Genomic DNA, 19,731 nt, shown 5'->3' with positions numbered 1-19,731 from the left:
ACATTTTTTCAACCAGAAACATACATTTGTAGTATTCAAATTATTTTTTATCCTCAGCACTGCACCAATTCTAAATCTGTGAAGATTTATATTGAATTTGAACTGTAAATTGGATTGTATATTGGATTTTTTTTCCTAATTTATTTTATATCTGTATAAATTACAAATGTAGAAGATGTTATGTATGCATAACTCAAGCGTCTTGCTCTGTTTATGTCACCTATTGTATAGTTGTGTTTATAATAATAATAATAATAATAATAATAATAATAATAATAATAATAATAATAATAATAATTAAACAACTTAAAAATATTACACAATTTTTTATTTTATTTTTTCAAAGAAAGCTGGAACATTTTTGTGAATGTCCTGTAGGGGTTTTGTCTGGTTTTTTATAATATTTAGGGATCGTAATAAAATAGTTTAGTATTAACCTGTCATGTATTTGTATTTCGTCTAAAAAAATAAAAAATATATAATAAAATATAATAAAATAAAAATACAAAATAATAATAATAATAATAATTATTATTATTATTATTATTATTATTATTATTATTATTATTATTATTATTATTATTATTATATTATATTTTATTAATTAACTTTATTTATTTTAAAACTGAACATAGATTAAAGCCTTCATGGATAAGTGTTTTAATTTTGTGCTTTGTGTATTTTATTTTATTTACTGACAAATACAGATAGAATATCTAACCCGCAGACTAAATACAAATACATGACAAATTAATAATAATAATAATAATAATAATAATTATTATTATTATTATTATTATTATTATTATTATTATTATTATTATTATTATTATTATTATTATTATCTGAGGTCACACACGGTCAGCTGATTATGTTACTGTGATGATATACAGTGTGTTCCATTCCTTTCTGTCCTTCAGAGGAAATTAGGCGCACTTTATGCCAGGGTCACATGTTCAGGACTACAAAGGAAGGACGAGCCCAGCTGATGATGATCGGACTTTAAACCGAAGCCCGTTAATGTTTACATGGCTGCAGAGTGGTGGTAAAATGCCTTCAGTTGTTCCGGGCTTGATCCCACTGTGTGTTGCTGCTGCTGCTGCTGCTGCTGCTGCGCTACAAAGCGATCGATGGATTTCCAGCAACTTTGTAACTTTACAACTTTCCAAGAGCTCTGGAGTCACTACGGATACGGAGAAAACTTCCCAGACGTGATCGAACAGGAGTTCAGTCGGATTAAAGGTAATGATCGTGTTCACTGACAGGACAGGACTGTTTGTTTGCTTTATTACAAAGCTGCTCCTCTGCTGTAACAGGGATAACATATCTGGACCATGCTGCTGCTACTCTGTTCCCTGAATCTCTGGTCAGGGACCACTGCAGAGATATTTCCAGCAATGTGTATGGTGAGAAAAGTATATATATATATATATATATATATATCAATAAAATTTCCCAAGTGTATATTAAAAAGAAAATAAATCCAAGACATTTATGTGTTTATTTTCCTTATAGGAAACCCTCACAGCCACAGCCCCAGCAGCATGTTGACACATGACACTATAGATAGAGTTCGATACAGGTAATGGTTGTAGGCTGTGCTCTACAGAACAATATAATTAGCCCAGAATCTCCTTTTCACGGTGCATTGTTGAATTAAATGAGTAAAAACACGTTTTTTGATTTATCTATTTATTTTCCTTGCAGGGTTTTGCAGCATTTTAACACGACCCCTGAGGAGTACTCTGTGATTTTCACTTCTGGTTGTACAGCTGCTCTTAAATTAGTTGCGGAAAGTTTTCCATGGAGGCCTGAGAGCGATCCAGGGAGTCTCTTCTGTTACCTGACTGACAGCCACACCTCAGTCGTTGGCATCAGAGGATTGACTTCCAGCTTGGGAGTTACTGCTTTGCCTGTCCTTCCTCTACAGCTGGAGAACAAGCCCAGATGTGAGCCTAAAGATGAAGATGATACTTCTCAATCTCCTCACCTTTTCTGCTACCCAGCTCAGAGCAACTTCTCTGGAAGGAAGTACCCCCTCAGCCATGTGAGGGGTATCCAGACGAGAAGCCTGTACCCAGCGTGCGACCATCCAGGACGCTGGTTTGTGCTCCTCGATGCAGCCTCCTTCGTCTCCTGCTCCCCACTGAACCTACGAGACTGCCCTGCTGATTTCATCCCCATTTCTTTCTACAAGATATTTGGCTTCCCCACAGGTCTGGGAGCTCTGCTTGTTCATAAAAATGCAGCAGGTATTCTAAAAAAGACTTATTTTGGAGGAGGCACAGCAGCAGCTTACCTCGCCAAAGAAGATTATTATGTGCAGGCGGAAAACATCTCGGAAAGGTAAAAGTGCTGTGCAAGTGTGCATTCTCTGGAAAACTCATGGTCCCTTCAATATTTACTCTGGTGTATAACCACTATTTTAGATTTGAAGATGGAACGGTCAATTTTCTGGACATCATTGCTTTAAATCATGGGTTTGAAGCTCTGCACAGGATCACAGGTAATTATAGATGGGTAATGTAGTAAATGTGGTGTTTATTCCAGGAAAATGATGATTCATTTTATGACTTTATGACATTAAAATCCCCAGTAGTGCATCTTTAAAAAACAATATTCTTTAAAGCTTCTACCCACAAAAAATATGTATAATTAAATCAAAGATCCTATACTCAAAAAAAGATGTAAAGGGTTGAAATTGCAGCTTAAATGTTTGTTTTCATCTCCATCATAAACATTCCATCTACTGATATTTTCAAGCATTGCATTATGGGATGTAGAGTTGTTGAGACGGGTGCATAGAAGTGTTTAATACGAACAAACTAGAACAAAAATGGTGTCAAGAGAATCACTGTCACTACCAACTAGAGCTGGGACTTAAATACATAAATTATCATTCATTAATTACAGAAAAATAACTCACAAAAAAATAACGCAGTTAATCACTTTTGTTTCTCATTTAATGAGTTCCTGGTATACCCTTAATACTGACTACGGAACAACCGGAGGAGAAGTCGTTGTGCTTCATGTGCATTCATTTTAGTTTATAAAAACACCGGACGGAAAATAAAAAGCCCAGCAGTTGTGTGCAAATTGTGCCAGAAAGAGTTTGCCGATCACCAAAGTTCTTCTACACTCTGCTACCACCTCAATGCTAAACATGTTGCAGCTAGCACGGACACCTAGCATGGATACGTAGACAGTGCTAGCTCTAACACGTGTTGCCAGTCCACACTGGACAAGATGACGGGGTTCAGAGTCAAAATGAATAAGTCAATGACTGACAAATTACAAACTCACTGGATAAATAATTGTAGTGGACAGTCAACCCACTGTGGTAGAGGATGTGGGCGGGGCTAGAAGCGGAGCGTCGTCTGACCCAGAGCCATATAGACAGAGAGTTGCGACAACTGAAGTGAGCAGTTTACCATTGTAGCGCATTGAAGCTACAGCAGATGAGACAGTTTGTGATGCACCTTTAAACTTTAAGATATTGGATATTATTATTATTATTATTATTATTATTATTATTATTATTATTATTATTATTATTATTATTATTATTATTATTATTATTATTATTATCAGCATATCTAAACCCATTAATGTGGGGTGTTTTTTAATGTTTTTTAAGAAAATTAAATTAAATTCAAAGCGATGCATACTGTATGCAATAGATATGAACACATTTTTAAACCAAATTAATGTTGGCCTTAATTAAGTCAAAAAAGCAGCTAAGCTAGCTTCTATAGTGAGGAAAGCAGATATTTAAAAAACACAAAATTGAGAACAGTTACAAAAGAAAGGTGCATTTCAGTTCAGGGTGTCGGAATATGAAATAATCTAAATGATGACATCAATTATTAAGCTCCCTCAAATATACAGACGACTTGACTCAAAGAAATTCACAAAATAAAAACAAAAACACAAAAAATGGCTCCAAAAACTCACAAAATAACAACACAAGCACACAAAATTACAACAAAAACACAGAAAATAACTCCAAAAACACATAAAAATAAGGAAATACCATAAAAACAGACAAAATGACTCACGATTAAAAGAAAATTCAAAGCATTACAAACTCTATATAATACATATTAACGCATTTTTAAACCAAATTAATGTTGGCTTTAACTCCGTCAAAAAAGCAGGTAAATTAGCTGTTTACACTAATCATTAATACAAAATTACATTAGGGAAAAACACTATTTATGGAACTACATAAACATACATACATGTACTGTATAAATATTGTAACTCAATTCAGTTATTGGCGACAAATTACCGAAAATCCCAGTTATGTCACTAGGAATCAATGGATTCGAATGGCCCGCCTCTAACTTCCTGGACAAAATTCTGTCTTAAAGGAATCATGTGACGGTCAAGCATTTTGGACTTCCGTTGTCACCAGTCTCTATCTATACGGCTCTGGTCTGACCAACTTATCAACTGCTATGTAGAAAAACTATTTCAAACTAAATTGTTCAGTTTCATCAGTTGTTCCTTTTCCACTTCTCTGGAATGTTCTGTACTAAGTGCTGTTTTTGATTTTAATACACAAAAAAATTGTTTTAGAAAAGCATGAATATACTGTACTTAAATATAAGTTTGAACTTTGTGAACAATGCAATCATAGTATTTAATCATGTTGCACATTATATGTTAGCACTCAGTGATGAAAATAATAATGTTTTTTAAGCTCATTTATTGTTTTCATTGATTCAGTCATATACCAAATACCATTTAAATTGGTTAAACGTTTCTTCTCGTTTCAAATATTGTTATGCGATTAATTTAGCTTAATCAAGAATAATTAATTACAAAGTCTCTAATTAATTAGATTCATTTATTGATCTAGCCCCAACAAATACACTTTTATGTGTCGGTTTACAGGACTCAACATCCCACAATGCAATGTGCCAAAATGTCAACAAACAGTGTTTAGGGTGAAGAATAAAACACACTTTGGTCACACTTTACTTGAAGTTTTAGGGTAACGAACGACTGCCTTCATGACACCTTATTCATGTTAATAACAGGTGTCATGTCATAATAATGACAGTGTACTGTCAGCTTTATGTATAAAACTTCAAGTAAAGCTTTACCCAAACTTTCAAGTGGCACATTTAACCTTTTTTTTCCTTTCTTTTTGGGGTAAATGATCTTTGATTCATTGATCTATGGGGCACACACTATGATTTTGTATAACCAAAAATCATCATGGATAGGAGCTTTATTGTATAATGAAAGTGCTTTGATCCTTGTATGTATGCAGACTGAATGTCTGTTTTGAAATGATCTAAAAGATAAATGACTGAAAACATATGTATTTAGTATTGATAGTCATAACCTGTTATTGCTGTGGGTTCAGGGAGCATGCACAACATCCAGCAGCACACGTTTGGCTTGGCACGATACACCTACTCCCTGCTGTCAAGTCTTCGCCATGGTAACGGGAAACCAGTGGCTCAAATATATGCTGAAGGCCAGTTTGAGAGTCCAATCACACAGGGAGCAATCCTGAACTTCAACCTGCTGGATCCTAATGGACAGATAATTGGGTTTTCACAGGTGCGTGTATTAATTATGGTTTGGTTCACTTTCACTGTGGTTTAATTACAGCGTGATCATGCACAGTGCTGGCAAATTTACAGCTACTCATTCACAGGTGGACCGAATTGCCTGTCTGTATAATATTCATGTGCGAACAGGTTGCTTCTGCAACACCGGGGCCTGTCAGTATTTCCTCGGGATCAGTGATGAGCAGGTGAAAAGAAACCTTCAGGTGAGGGATGGAGGAAAAAGTACATTATGAAAGCTTTCAAAGGGCAGCCAAGTCAAATTAGTTTTTTGGGGGGATTTTTTTTTTTTTGTTTTGTTTCTTTGTCCATGTGTGTTTACTCAAGGCCGGCCATGTTTGTGGAGACAGCATCGACTTGGTGGAAGGCCAGCCGACCGGATCTGTCCGGGTGTCCTTTGGCTACATGTCAACGTTTGAAGACTGTCAAAATTTCCTTCAGTTTGTGTGTGAGTGTTTTGTGGAGAAACCCGTCACTCTAGACCCAGAGAGGCTACACGAGCTGAAAGCAGCCTCGGCTACATCACAGAGCTCCAAAGAAATTCCTCCATTGAAGCAGACAAACAGGGAAGAGAATAAAGTAGCAGTGAAGCCCATCGAAGCATCACTGAAGGGATTTGTACTAAGACACTTGAGCAGCAAAGAGACGGCGTACACTCTAACCAACATCTACATTTATCCCATCAAATCATGTGGGGCCTTTGAGGTAGCCATCCCTTACTTCTCTTCTGTGTTTTATCTTCTTTAGTCGCTACTTTCTGATTTGGCTCCTGCTTTTTATGCAGGTCCATGACTGGCTGCTGAGCCCACAAGGCTTGCAGTATGACAGATGCTGGATGGTAGTGAATGGAAACGGTGTTTGCATGAGTCAGAAGAGAGAGCCACGCTTATGTCTCATTCATCCCCAGGTTCTTATCCCCTCCAACAGGCTGCTCCTGCAGGCATCAGGTCAGGTGGTCCATCATTAGAACCCTGTGAATATAAGGGCAGTTCTGCAACTACACTCACTTTTAGTTCTTGTTAATGGAAAACAAAATGTTATGTCTATAACTTCTGTTCCCTTTCAGTCGATTCACTCGGTACAACACATACAGTATGGGATATCACGCCCCCGCGTGATATCCCATACTGTATGTGTTGTACCGAGTGAATCGACTGAAAGGGAACATATATCTAGATACATTCTTATTTCTACATTTAGGAATACAAACATAGAAGTTACACAAATAAACCAACATTTAAATCTTGATTATGTTTTTAATCTATTAATATGAATATTAAGTTTTCCTGAGTATATATGACTCTGATGTAGAATATTTTGGTCTTATTTCAGTATGCATAATTAAGATCTTAAAAAGTTATTCTATGGTCTGAGAGCCAGAATTGTTCTTGCTTTCAGCATGTCGTAAAATTAAAAAATTACATAGTGTATTAGAGATGACCCGATACAACTTTTTCATTTCCAATATGATACCGATATCGATCCGAAATCAGCATGAATTATACATAAGTTAAATACCAATATTAGCTATTCAGCAGAAAGCCACACAAAGATAAAATCAACGTATTTTTTTTTCAATATTAGCTTCCTTTATACATCTCTGAGATGGAATAAGAAAAGAAGGAGCAAGTCGGCCTCACAGAAGCTGGGAAAACACACAAAAAAACTTTATTTTCTAATAAAATTGTGATTTTGGTTTCCAAAACATGCTAGTTGAAGTTCGCACTGTCCGCACTCCTCAAAGCTTACATATTCGAGCGCAGTAGTTTCCATTAAAATCCTACATTTTCCATAATCCTTAACACTGTTTTTAAGGTGTCACTACTTTCGTAGCTCATCTGCCAGCCTCTCCTCTTAGCCCGTGTTCACCTCTCCTGCTCTGTTTCACCAGGCAGGTGAAATGCCAGTTGGTGTTACGTTTAATGCGGGTCGATACAATGCCCAGCAGTGTTTTGTGTGACACCAAGTACACGAACGACTTGGCGCGATTGTAAAATCTGAGCTTTGCAGTTAATTGGCCTAGCGGACTATGCTTCACAGATGTCTGCCCGAGTATGTTTGAGCCTTCATAAAGGAAGCCCTATATGCTTCAAATAACATTATCATATGTTATAAAATGCTTAACTGTGTGTGGAAGAGCAGCTTCTTTGTTTCAGAGGATGAGAATTCACAGCTAATTATCATCTCATGCTTCTATTATAGCCAATAAACTACACATTGAAGTCAAACAAATGTCTACCTAATGGGGTGTTGAAAAAAAACGATTCGGCGATATATTGCGATACTACGTTGTGCGATTCTCGTATCAATTCTAAATGCATCCATATCGATTTTTATTAATGAAAAAAAAAAAAACTTTTTTTTTCACCTTTATTTAACCAGGAAAGTCTTCCACTGCAGGAGACATTGTAGCAGCACAAAGAAGTGCATAGTGTAAAATATGCCAATAAAATATATTTCATACATAATGTTCTCATGAAGGTGTACACATTTACAGATTAGTTGTTCTTAAGTCATATATTTAAAAAAAATTGCAATAATCGCCTTATATTCTAATATCAGATACAATATAATGTATCGTGACCTATATATCAGGAAAGGAATCGTATCGCCAGATGCCAGGCAATACACACCCCTACTACCTAAGTATCTAACATATTTTCTGGGATAAAGTGCACACTGCTGTATTGGCAGCTTTCCAGGAATGTTACAATATTCCTGGAACAATCTGCGTAATGGCCGTACCGGGGAATAGGTCACACTATTGGTTGATGAGGATGCCCGTCAAACGAATCAGCCAATCAGAATGTGCAAGTAGGCGGGCTACTCCCGTTCAGATACACTTGTGAGTGATGAGTTTCCATGTACGCATGAAGTCACTTCCTCACTGCCCCACATCTGCATATCAGTGCTTTTACAGCTTTTTATGGTCACTTTTTACTGTAATTAGGATGATTCATCGCTTCTTCCGTCAGTTCTTCTTATTGTGCGCTCTACTAGCCTCAGAATCTGGTGCAAAATCTCTAAACAAACCTAATGTGGTGGTTTGGCAACTTTATGCCATTTATTATCTCCAACTACTATTGGCTGACATTTTAAACTTTACTGTATCTTTTATTTACGCTCTTCCTGCAGTAAATGCAAACCAGCTCATTCCACTTCCTGGACCAGAAACTGCTGATACAATGTTAAATGAAAGATAATGGACAAAATGAGCACTGTTTGGAGCTTTTATGACTGGGTATCGACATGATTTTTTTTTCATGGAATAAGATGGTGTCCAAACTGGTGACATGTGCCCTTGAATGCAAAGTAATGCACATGCACAGCTTGTGACAACGCTTTGAGAAACTTTGAGACCTGATTTCTCACAAACTACTTTGGAAACTGTCAACATTCAAATAGCCCTAACTTAATCAAATATTCCTGGATTTCCATGTGTATGACATCACCAGAAAGCTTAGAAATCCCACTTTCAGAATCTATAAACACCATAAAATGACCCCTAGCCGCTTTGTTTATGCTTTTCTAGTGGTGCGTCACATATATAGATGTATATAAGATAAGATAACAATGAGATCATTTTATTTACTGGGATTGTTTTGTATGTATAAGAACATAAAGCCACAGTTGTGGAGAAAAGTTGACATAGTTAAATCTTGTGTTGTAAAAAACAACCTCTTTGTGAAGGTGTTATAAATAACAATGGATATTGAACAAGCGTCTAATGACAAAATCGAAAAATTATTCTGAAGTTTTACTGCAAGGGCTTAAAAGTGACAGAAGTTGCAGAAATGCTCATAAATATAAAAATGTAAAAGGTTCGTAGCTATTGTGCAAACATCCTCTCACTCTTTATTCATTCCTGCACCCAGATTAAAAACGGGAGTATTTACTCTGTTTGGCTACTGAAAGCTCAATCAATCATGTGGATCTTCTGTTTAATAAAATTGTGAACAGATCTTTGAGTCGTACCTTTTATCGCCCTACAGGAATGGATACAATATCAATACCCCTGGAGAAGGACATTCAGTGTCACACAGGCTATCAAGTGTGTCACAATAAAGTTTGTGGTGACAGGTGAGGTGTCAGAGCGGTCTGAGAGCAGAAGCAGAAGCAGGAAATAGCATGACAGATGATTTGTACCATCTTTTTCATTCGCCCCTCACTGGTTTTTATGCCACCTTACCTTATTTCATGGCACTCTATTGTCCTCTGTCACACCTATTCTTTTGATGTTCCTGCTGCTTACCACTTTTTATAGAGCTGAAATAAACAATGAAAAAGGTGATGATATTTAGTCTTGTCTGACAGATCCCCTCATGACAAGTTTTTAAAAGGCTATTAATCTAAAGGTTTTTTTGGATTTGATGTCACAACTAAATAGCTGGCAGCGATCAAACTCAGTAGATTTCCCCAGGGGCTCCGTGAGTGTAATCCTTCTCTTTCCCTTCAGGGTGGAGACTGTCGACTGCGGGGAGGAAGCTGCATCCTGGCTCTCGGCCTTTCTGGGACAGCCATGCCGTCTGATAAGACAAAAGGCAGATTTCACCCGGGAAATGAAGAAGAAGAGGTCCAGCGGGGGTATAGATCCAAGCATCTCACCTGCCTTAGATGGCTTTGTTTATTGTGTCTATCAAATTCCTTCTAAGTAATACAGATGTGTGGCATTCCGTCTGATGGTGATAGAGATCTGCAAGATGTTTGCCTCAAAAATAGACCACAACAAAAGCAAGAAGATACTGTAATGCTGATTCCATATGCAATATTTTCTTGTCCTGGCAAAAGTGTATAAGGAAGAACAAAGCCTCTCACAGATTAAAATTCATTAATGCCCATGTGGCTGACTCGATAGAACAGTAATCATCCCTGTCGCCTCACAGACAGACCCTTGCATCTGTATGAGTTTTCTCTGTTTTTTTCCTCCCACTGCCAAAAATAGGTCTAATAGACAGATGGGCTGCCAAACAAGTAAAATATGTTTTTGTTTTGTTCCATTGATAGCGTTTTCCTCTTAATTTCTGAGAAAATAAATAGTTGCAAAGCCAACAAATTACAAACAACAATAATTAAAAAAGTGTTCTCTGGCACACTTCCTTAGAATACCTAGTTGGACTAAACCTCATATTTAACAGTTTTGTCTAAAGCATTGATAAGGCATTATACTACTGATGTCATAAATCTAGCAATCAGACATTTTCCTTTAAAAACAGTATACTTCCTGTTACCTGTGTAGTACATGGTTTGTTATGTTCAGTTTTATAGCCCGCTAACAGCAAACCTGTTGAGTTTCTGTTTATTTATTTGGTCTGTTGATGATCAAAGGTTTAATCCATGGTAGAGTCTGTGTCATTTGGACTTTAAATTGCTGTAGTTACTCTTTAAAGCTTGCATGTTGTGTTTGGGTTTTATTGGTCTCTGTATATAATAGTTTCAACACATAACCAGTCTTGTCCTAATGTTTGTGTTAAAGAGTGTGTGGACTCCTCCCTCTTGTCTTCACTCAGGTGTTCATCATCTCCTTATTGCTTTCCCTACATTACTTAAAGCGTAACTAAACCCCTTCTTTCTCCTGACCTGCCACTGGGAGGGAAATTCAAAAAAGTCCTTGATTATGGGCGGGGCTCCTGGAGCAGTTCAGACACACCCAGTTTATACTATAAAATCTCCAATGAACAATTGATGCTATGCTAACTAGCTACTCATTGCTCAATATACCTCTCTATTCACTCTCCTCTCAATCCAACCTATTCACCACAGATTGTAGAGGCCACAGGTGCTAGTTTTTATAAAAGGGGCGGGGCTAACGGTGCTTGTTTATGACGCAAGATGGTCCCAAAACATCACATGATCTTGTTCTCAGCCAATAGCAAAATTAAATTGTAATAGCCGTGTATAGACCCATAGAGGGCAGTCACTCAGACATTTTACAACTAAATACGGCAAATTGAAATACTTTGTCTAAAATGTTGAGAGTTGGACTACTTCATACCCAAATACATTTATTCAGTAGAAAAAAAGTGGTTTTGGGGTTTAGTTACTCTTTAAGGTGTTTTTCGGTGCATTGTGTCTGTCCGGAATGTTTACCTGTGTTTGGTTCTGTCTTCATTTCTTAGTTTGCGTTGCTCATTTATTCAAGCGTTACATTTCCTTCCTGTGAGGTTCTTTTAGTTGACGGACTCTTTTGATTTGTACTTTGTTGAACCTTTTTAAAGGAGTATAGGGCAGGATCAAGAAATAAGACTCCATAATGACACGATGGCCGCTAGGGTCACTGCAGCCATCTGCCAAACTGGCGCATGTGTGGGCTCATAATTTTGGATTTGAAGACTTCATCACTCATTAGCATTAAAAGACTGAAAATTAATGTTTGTTTTTCTCACAAATCCTGTCCTATTTTAGTTTCTGCTTTTCAGAGTTTGCTCTGTACTTTGTTAGTAATTTGAGTTTAATTAAAATGGACCTTCTACTAATAAGCTACTCCAACCTGCTGCTTGGAGTCTGGTTTCAGGACTTTCCTCAAACCAGAAATTGCAGTATAATGATGTTATATGTTGCATTTTCACAAATACACACAGTGTATATCCTCTGCATTTTACTTAATAATATTGGCTACCATGCGGGAAACATTCAGAGGTTAGGATAGGGGTGTGTATTGCCTGGCATCTGACGATACAATTCAATATTTCCCGATGCATAGGTCACGATACGATATATCCCGATATTAAAAGTATAAGGTGCAACGAGACTTTAGTGCAACTTAACTGAGGTATATGCCTAGAACAACAAATAAATGCAGAAAATTAGTACTTTCTTTTTAGATTTTATTGAAAAAACACAAGCTGGTGAACATGCCCGGGTTTCAGCACACTTCTTTGTGCAGTTATAATGTCTCCTGTAGTGAAAAAGACTTTCCTGGTTAAATAAAAAATAAAATAAAAATAAAATAAAAGTTAATAAAAAAAATTTGATATGGGTGCATTCAGAATCAATCCGAGAATCTCGCGACGTGATATTGCGATTTATTTTTCAACACCCCTAGTTTAGGTGAGTGAATTAACAATAATACTTACTAAAACAATAATATGGAAACATTACACTATCTGTTGTAAAATAGCAATACATTTGTATTAGCCATTAATAGATATCTGAGGCTATCTGCTGCCTGTCTGGTCCATTTGTTGTAGCTCAACTCATCCCATTAATTCTGTGAGACAGGTGTAAAACAAGAATCTATCCTTCAAATTGTGATTTAAAGGTTGTAATGGAAAATTTGGGCAGATCAAATGAAGCAATACGATCACGTTAAATGTCCCCTTTTCTGATTACCCATTTTGAATCAGCATTTTGCAATGTTCCCCGAGTGGCCTTTTATCTGCAATGTGAGTTAAGCTCCAAAAAAATCCACATTCCATCATCTTTTATTTCCCATAAAGCAGTGGATACATCTTTTCATGTAATCCTCCCAGACTTTTTACCACCCCTGGCTTTTACAGGTTTGAAAGCTTTCTTTTAAATATTTGGCTCCAAAACCCTGCATGAAATACCCCCGATGGCATCATCAAGGTGATTCTCTCAGGGTTCGACCTCTCCCTAGGAAACCATATGCTACAGCTTAAGAGCAGAGAAAAGTGAACTCAATCTCACGAGGAGTGTCTTTATGGTGTGACTTCTTTTTCTGTCAGTGTAGCAAAAAAAAAAAGCATGACTGGCACTGCTGCATATCATTGCTGAAAGTCTCCAACAGTGGGATGAATTCAGTTGTTTTAAAGTATTTTTGACTATTAACATCAATCTTAATTTAAAATTATTTAGAAAAAAGTTGCATAGTTATAACGTTTGGGAGTTCAGGGAAGAGCTTGTGAACTTTAACATTGCAAGCTCTGTTTGGAGTTTGCAGGTTCTCCCTGAGTGAGTTTAGGATTACTCTGAATAGTTGTTTTTCACAGTTTGCTAATTGGAGTCTGAAGTCTTCCCACTTTGCACATTGTCAGTCAGGGAAGACACCAGTACCCCCAAAGTCTCCCACACCTTTTGTCCTAAACTTGTGATCCCTGACAAGTCTGTATACTGCCTATTCTTTCCCTAAAGTCTTGTTCTGTCAGTGTTTTTGGTCACTCTATTAAGTTTCTCAGACTCGGATTCTAGAGGCGTGCATGCAGAAGTCTGCCTTCTGTCTCTAAAAATATCTTTGCGTAACTTCCAAGCCATTCTCTTGGTGCATTTTGCAAGTACCCGTCCAGGCAGATAACTAAAAAGTAGACTGAAACGCACTGTGCAAACGTTTAATGTCACATATTTTCCAATAAAAGATGTGGTCTGAATCTGGCCCATTTATGTATTTTTATGTGCCCTGACCATTGATATAAGATTATCCATGCATTTGGAAAACAGTAAATGAGCTATGATGATAGCATTATATAAATGAGGGATAATGATTGGGCCTCTCTTAAATTGGCCATATAATGTTAATGTAATGCTCACTGGAGAAAAATTTGACATCCCTGCTTTTAGTCTTTCTTTTTGTATCTCAGAAACCATTTGGCATCATTAAGTACTTTATTGCAAACTCTTTCATTTAATAAGCTCTAAATGGTTTTACTTATTTGAACAACAATGATATATATCAAACTGAATTATTTTTTGAGCACTTTTTTTGACAAATCTGACATTAATCAAGCACAGCTTTAAACCACTTAAAGCATTTTTTCTGTTTAGTATTACAAGCAAATGACTTCATCATTAAATAGTAATTATGTTAGCACTTTTTAAGCTTTGTTTTGTTGTAAAACTGGGAATTAAAAACATTAGGGAAAACAAACAAATGAAAAATATCAACCTAACGATACAGTAATTAACTCAGCCACAGAATTGTCCTTAAATCTCACAGTTCCACTTAAATCAAGCATTATTTTAGATTTCAGCCTTGTAAAACTGCCAATCTGATTATTTCCCTGGATTTTAAAAAATAACTGGGGGAATGTTTTTTTATTTTTTCCATCTAGCTGCTGCCTCCGTTTTCCTCTCCCTGGTGAATGAGGCTCAGTATCTCATGATCAACCGTGCCAGTGTGGAGCTCATTCGGAATCTAATAAGCAGCAGGTTAGAACCTAAAACACATTATTCAGAATGTGCACTGCTCCAGCAAAATAATCAAGACTTGCACATTTATACAGTAGTTTATTATTCAGGCTAAGCAGCAAAAAAAAAAAAAAGACGTCCAGTTTTCTTGTTTGTCTTCCTCTCTATCAGGCAGGACAGTTTGGAGAGCCATCAGCACCTTGACACACAGAATGTCATTAGCCGCTTCCGAGCCAATTTAGTCATTGCTGGAGGAGAACCATTTGAGGAAGATAATTGGTCACACTTGATTATCGGCAGCACTCAGTTCACAGTGAGCTAAGACACAACAATTTTCTCAAAGGTGTAAAAAAAAAAAAAAACAATTTCTAAAGCACATGTGCTTCCTGTGTGATTAACCCAAAGGTTCTAGGTAAATGTGGAAGGTGTCAGATGGTTGGAGTCGACCAGGAAACAGGAACCAAAACAAAAGAGCCGCTCATGTCCCTGTCTAACTACCGCAATGGAAAGGTCTGCCTAAACGAATCATCTAAATGTTTCATTTTATGTCCACATCATTGAAAGCAATATGCAATCTATTTCTGTGACTTTCCAGGTGGCGTTTGGTGTGTACCTGACTCATGACCTTTCAGAAGACTCACCTTCATCTAGCCGCCTCTCTGCCGGCTGTTTCATTCAACCCAAGAACCACAACTCTTAAAGGAGCCAATTTCAGCTTTCTTTTTACTTATATTGCTAACAGATCTTCAAAAGGCCATTTGCTGCTGAGAAACCTAAAGATCAGTGTTTACTCTGCAGGGTGCTCCTTCTTCTGCTGCTCTTTTCATTGCTTTTGTCATCTAAGTGGTCATCTCAAGTGCCCTTTTCAATCCAAGGCATTCATTCCGCGTTAACAGGAGCTGTGCGAAATTGTAGATCTTCCTCCATCCCGTATGTTGGTGCAATAACAGGTTGGTGCAGTGAACAGGCTGTCAATTAATTCAAACCATGTCAAACTTCATGCAATAACCCAGGGATGTTACTCTGATTTTTATTTACCAGCTAATAAACATTCACAACATATCAAACCATATGAGAGAAGCTCTCAGCAAAGTGTGGCGATTATAAATTGGTCCATCTGAAAAGACTAAGGTTACGTTACGATGTACTTTGGTGTTTTTACTGAGTGAATATGAGTTTGTATGGCTGTGAAGTTCCTACAACATGGAGATGTCGATGCAAAATTCAGTGACACAAAGTGGCTGATGGGTTAAAGTTGCAGATTGTTGGACTTGACGCAGACACATACAGGAACCCTGACTCAAAGGGCTTGTACTACGAAGCTGGATTTCCTTTTATCGCAATTTCCAGCATTTATTCCGTGTGTCCTGTACTTGAGCTTGTTAACTTCTTACCGGGGTAAAACACCTTGGTAGCTTATGCTGAATGGCCAACCTGGTTTGGAGTGGGTTTTGCCCTGGCTCAGAACTGCGAGTATCGGAGCACCGCCCCCTGACCAATCAGTTATCTTGGAAATTGAGGCAGACTACAGGAATAGAAACACATCTGTGCTGTAATAAAGTGAAACTGGCTGATCAGAGGGCTATCCGTTAAATATCCAATAAATTAATATTGTACAATCTCATGATTTTACGTTTTAACAGTGTCGGCAGCTTTCTGCCTAATTCCGTCTTTCCTTCCTGCCTTTTCTGCTGCAACAGTGTTGGTTTTGGCCTGGATTATGGATTTTAATTCTTTATATTTTTAATAATAATTGTCTGTTCCTCCATGGTACTTAATGTACGCTGCTCTGCAGGGTTTCTCTGTGTTTGGGATTGGTCAGTTGCTGAAAACTTCAATGTTTGTTCAGGTGAAGCTGGCTAACGGAGAGATATCCAAGATATATTTATCTAGCTTCGTTGTATGTACACACTAAAGTATTCCAAAAGACAGATTCAAATTCATAACCAAACACAAAACTAACACACAATACACAAATCCTGGGTCATGACAGAGTTTCATCTTCCCTGACTTTTCCCAGTGAATAACTTGATTGATTAAACCTTTTCTTTTTAGCTTTTGTATGTGCAGTTTAAGGACACCTGATAAATTGTTTTGAAAGCCATGTTCTTGCAGTTACACAACCTAAAATCATAACTTTTAAAGTGTTTCCTTTACCTTGCAGTAAAACCAAAGGAAAAACTGTAAATTATATTTATGTTTCCTTACTTTGTGTGTGTGTGTGTGTGTGTGTGTTATATTTTCTGGTCTGGCCCTTTGAGGTTCAAAGTGGCTTGTTGTTCTTCCTATACCTATACAATTACATTATAAAAGCAGCCTCTGCTCTAAGAACACATTCAAACTTGCAGAAAGCGCCTTTTAAACCTCCTTAACCACGATAAGGAACCGGTGAATTGGGTTTTGCCCACTGTCTGAGTTCAAGTGGGAGCTATCTAGGTTGTAGGTAGATGGTATTATATCAGTGGAGCAGAGCTGCCAGGAAACACGTTTACATGGTGATGTGTTCACAACCAACTACTTTATTTTACATCCTTTATACTTTCACACTTATCACAGCAGACTCTATCAGTCAACTTCAGAACTTCTCCTCCCAGGCATCACACAACAATTAGGGCACTTAGTATCAATGCTGAGCCCAGGGCAGAAAACGAACAATGCTAAATATAACATTAACAAAATGAACCAGTTTTATGCCCACTATACAGACATGGGGCTTGTTGGGACAATTTATTGGTATCTCATGCAGGCCCAGGTCTGCCTCTCTGGGCCTTAGGTAGGGCCAAAGGAACAGTGGTTTGGGTTCCAAGTGGGCCGTGACCAGTTTCCAGAGTGGCATCACCTCTGTTGACCCATCTGGGCTGGAAGAGGGATCTAACAAAGTGGGTAATCTACAACATATGGCTCCACCTGTAGTGGCCTATATGGGCTGGAAAAAGGATGTGACTGAGCCATACGTGGCCAATCTGTAGATGGTCGTGTTGGTCCCACTTCAGCAGGCCCCTGGGCAGATGAAGCTCTGCACACTACTGGTCTGAAATACTGGTGAAGAAGTTACAACATGTTCAAACTGGAGCAAAATTTACAACACAACAAATGGGTGCTCCAAGAAATAACACAATTAATGCAATTTCTTGCAGAACAGAACATATTGTCGTTTTAAAAACAAAAAAAGTCAATGAACTACTGAAAATATCACACTTTGTCAAACTATACACCCCAAAAGCACAGCAATTTGTACACAAATCACCTTATAACACGTACACAACAGGATAACTGGAAGATTGCTCGTGTTGCGATTGTTCAGAAAAATCTTCCTCACTGCGACTTTTTACCATTTTTAGGGTTTTTTGTTTTGTTTTTTTACAACCACTTTTAGTTCTGAGCATGGGCAGTTTGTTCATAAGGGCGATCAGGTGATGCCCTATCAAATGGGAAAAAGGGCTTTTTCTATGTCATTGTCCAATCAGTGCAGGGCTGTGCGCCATGAATTACCGCCCCTTTTGGGCGACCTCAGTCAATTGCGCTCATAGACTCTCATGTAAAATCATTTTTTTCTCATTTCAGTCGTTAGAATGCATTCCATATACGTTCAGGGAGGGCTCGCCCTAACCTGCTTTCGTCATACCTAACGTGAGCATAGCCGGCGTGGTTAAGCCACGGCACCTCGCTAGTCACATATGAGCAGAAAACCTGGCTAGCAGGCTGTGAAGCTCTCGGTGAAAGGGGAGAGAGAGGGCTGATCACTTCCTCTCCACCCGTATGTTTACAGCATATCATTAACAGCACCGATTTTACGGTTTAAATGATCAACTTACGGAGTTACTAAAGGCTGAGTGGGTGACTTGGGGTGTGTTCATGTGGATGGTGGCAGAGGGAAAGAAGCTGTTTTTGTGTCTGGAGGTTCTGGTCCTGATGGACCGAAACCTCCTACCAGAAGGGAGAGATTGAAACAGTTTATGACCGGGGTGGGAGGGGTCGGCCACAATCTTTCCTGCACGCCTCAAAATCCTGGAGGCGTACAGGTCCTGGAGGGAGGGCAGATTGCAGCCGATGACCTTCTCTGCAGAGTGGATGATACGCTGCAGTCTGGCCTTGTCCTTGGCCGTAGTTGCAGCGTACCAGATGGTGATGGAGGAGCAGAGGATAGACTGGATGATGGAGCTGTAGAAGTTCACCATCATCTTTGTTGGCAGACTGAACTTCTTCAGCTGCCGCAGAAAGTACATCCTCTGCTGAGCTTTTTTGATAAGGGAGCTGATGTTCAGCTCCCACTTGAGGTCCTGAGTGATGATGGTCCCCAGGAAGCAGAAGTACTCTACAGAGCTCACTGTAGAGTCTCCCAGGGTGAGGGGGGTGAGGGGGGCTGGGTTCTTCCTGAAGTCTGCTATCATCTCCACTGTCTTTAAAGCATTGAGCTCCAGGTTGTTCTGGCTGCACCAGGACACCAGCCGGTCTGTCTCCCACCTGTAGTCGGACTCGTCTCCATCAGCGATGAGACCGATGATGGTCGTGTCGTCTGCAAACTTCAGGAGTTTGACCGACTGGTGAGAGGAGGTGCAGCTGTTGGTGTACAGGGAGAAGAGCAGAGGAGAAAGAACACAGCCCTGAGGAGATCCAGTGCTGATGGTCCGGGGAGCAGAGATGGTTTTTCCCAGCTTCACGTGCTGCTTCCTGTCAGACAGGAAGTCTGTGATCCACCTGCAGGTGGAGTCTGGCACATTCAGCTGGGAAAGCTTGTCCTGAAGGAGAGCTGGGATTATTGTATTAAAAGCAGAGCTGAAGTCCACAAACAGGATCCTGGCGTAGGAGCCTGGGGAGTCCAGGTGCTGGAGGATGAAGTGGAGAGCCAGGTTTACAGCATCGTCTACTGACCTGTTGGATCTATAGGCAAACTGCAGGGGGTCCAGGTGGGGGTCGGTGATGTCCTTGATGTGGGAGAGCATGAGGCGTTCAAAGGACTTCATGACCACAGATGTCAGAGCGATGGGTCTGTAGTCATTAAGTCCTGTGATCCTCAGCTTTTTAGGGACAGGAACGATGGTGGAGGCCTTAAAACAGGCTGGTA

At 38.6% G+C, this 19,731-nt stretch overlaps 1 protein-coding gene across 1 annotated transcript; it reads left to right on the top strand.

Moving 5' to 3' along the window:
* The first annotated feature begins 1,082 nt into the window (after window positions 1-1,082).
* On the top strand, window positions 1,083-16,287 carry mocos (molybdenum cofactor sulfurase). Its single transcript, XM_028469566.1, has 15 exons — window positions 1,083-1,242; window positions 1,317-1,406; window positions 1,516-1,582; window positions 1,708-2,346; window positions 2,430-2,506; window positions 5,378-5,577; window positions 5,675-5,791; window positions 5,913-6,290; window positions 6,370-6,532; window positions 9,578-9,665; window positions 10,042-10,169; window positions 14,591-14,687; window positions 14,838-14,979; window positions 15,072-15,176; window positions 15,262-16,287. Exons 1-15 carry the CDS (start codon window positions 1,131-1,133, stop codon window positions 15,364-15,366), a joined length of 2,508 nt encoding a protein of 835 aa, XP_028325367.1. The 5' UTR covers window positions 1,083-1,130; the 3' UTR covers window positions 15,367-16,287.
* Window positions 16,288-19,731: the final 3,444 nt, after the last annotated feature.

Source organism: Gouania willdenowi, chromosome 15 (assembly GCF_900634775.1).
Source record: "Gouania willdenowi chromosome 15, fGouWil2.1, whole genome shotgun sequence".
NCBI classification, from domain to species: domain Eukaryota; kingdom Metazoa; phylum Chordata; class Actinopteri; order Blenniiformes; family Gobiesocidae; genus Gouania; species Gouania willdenowi.
This window is presented reverse-complemented; position numbering and strand designations above follow the sequence as displayed.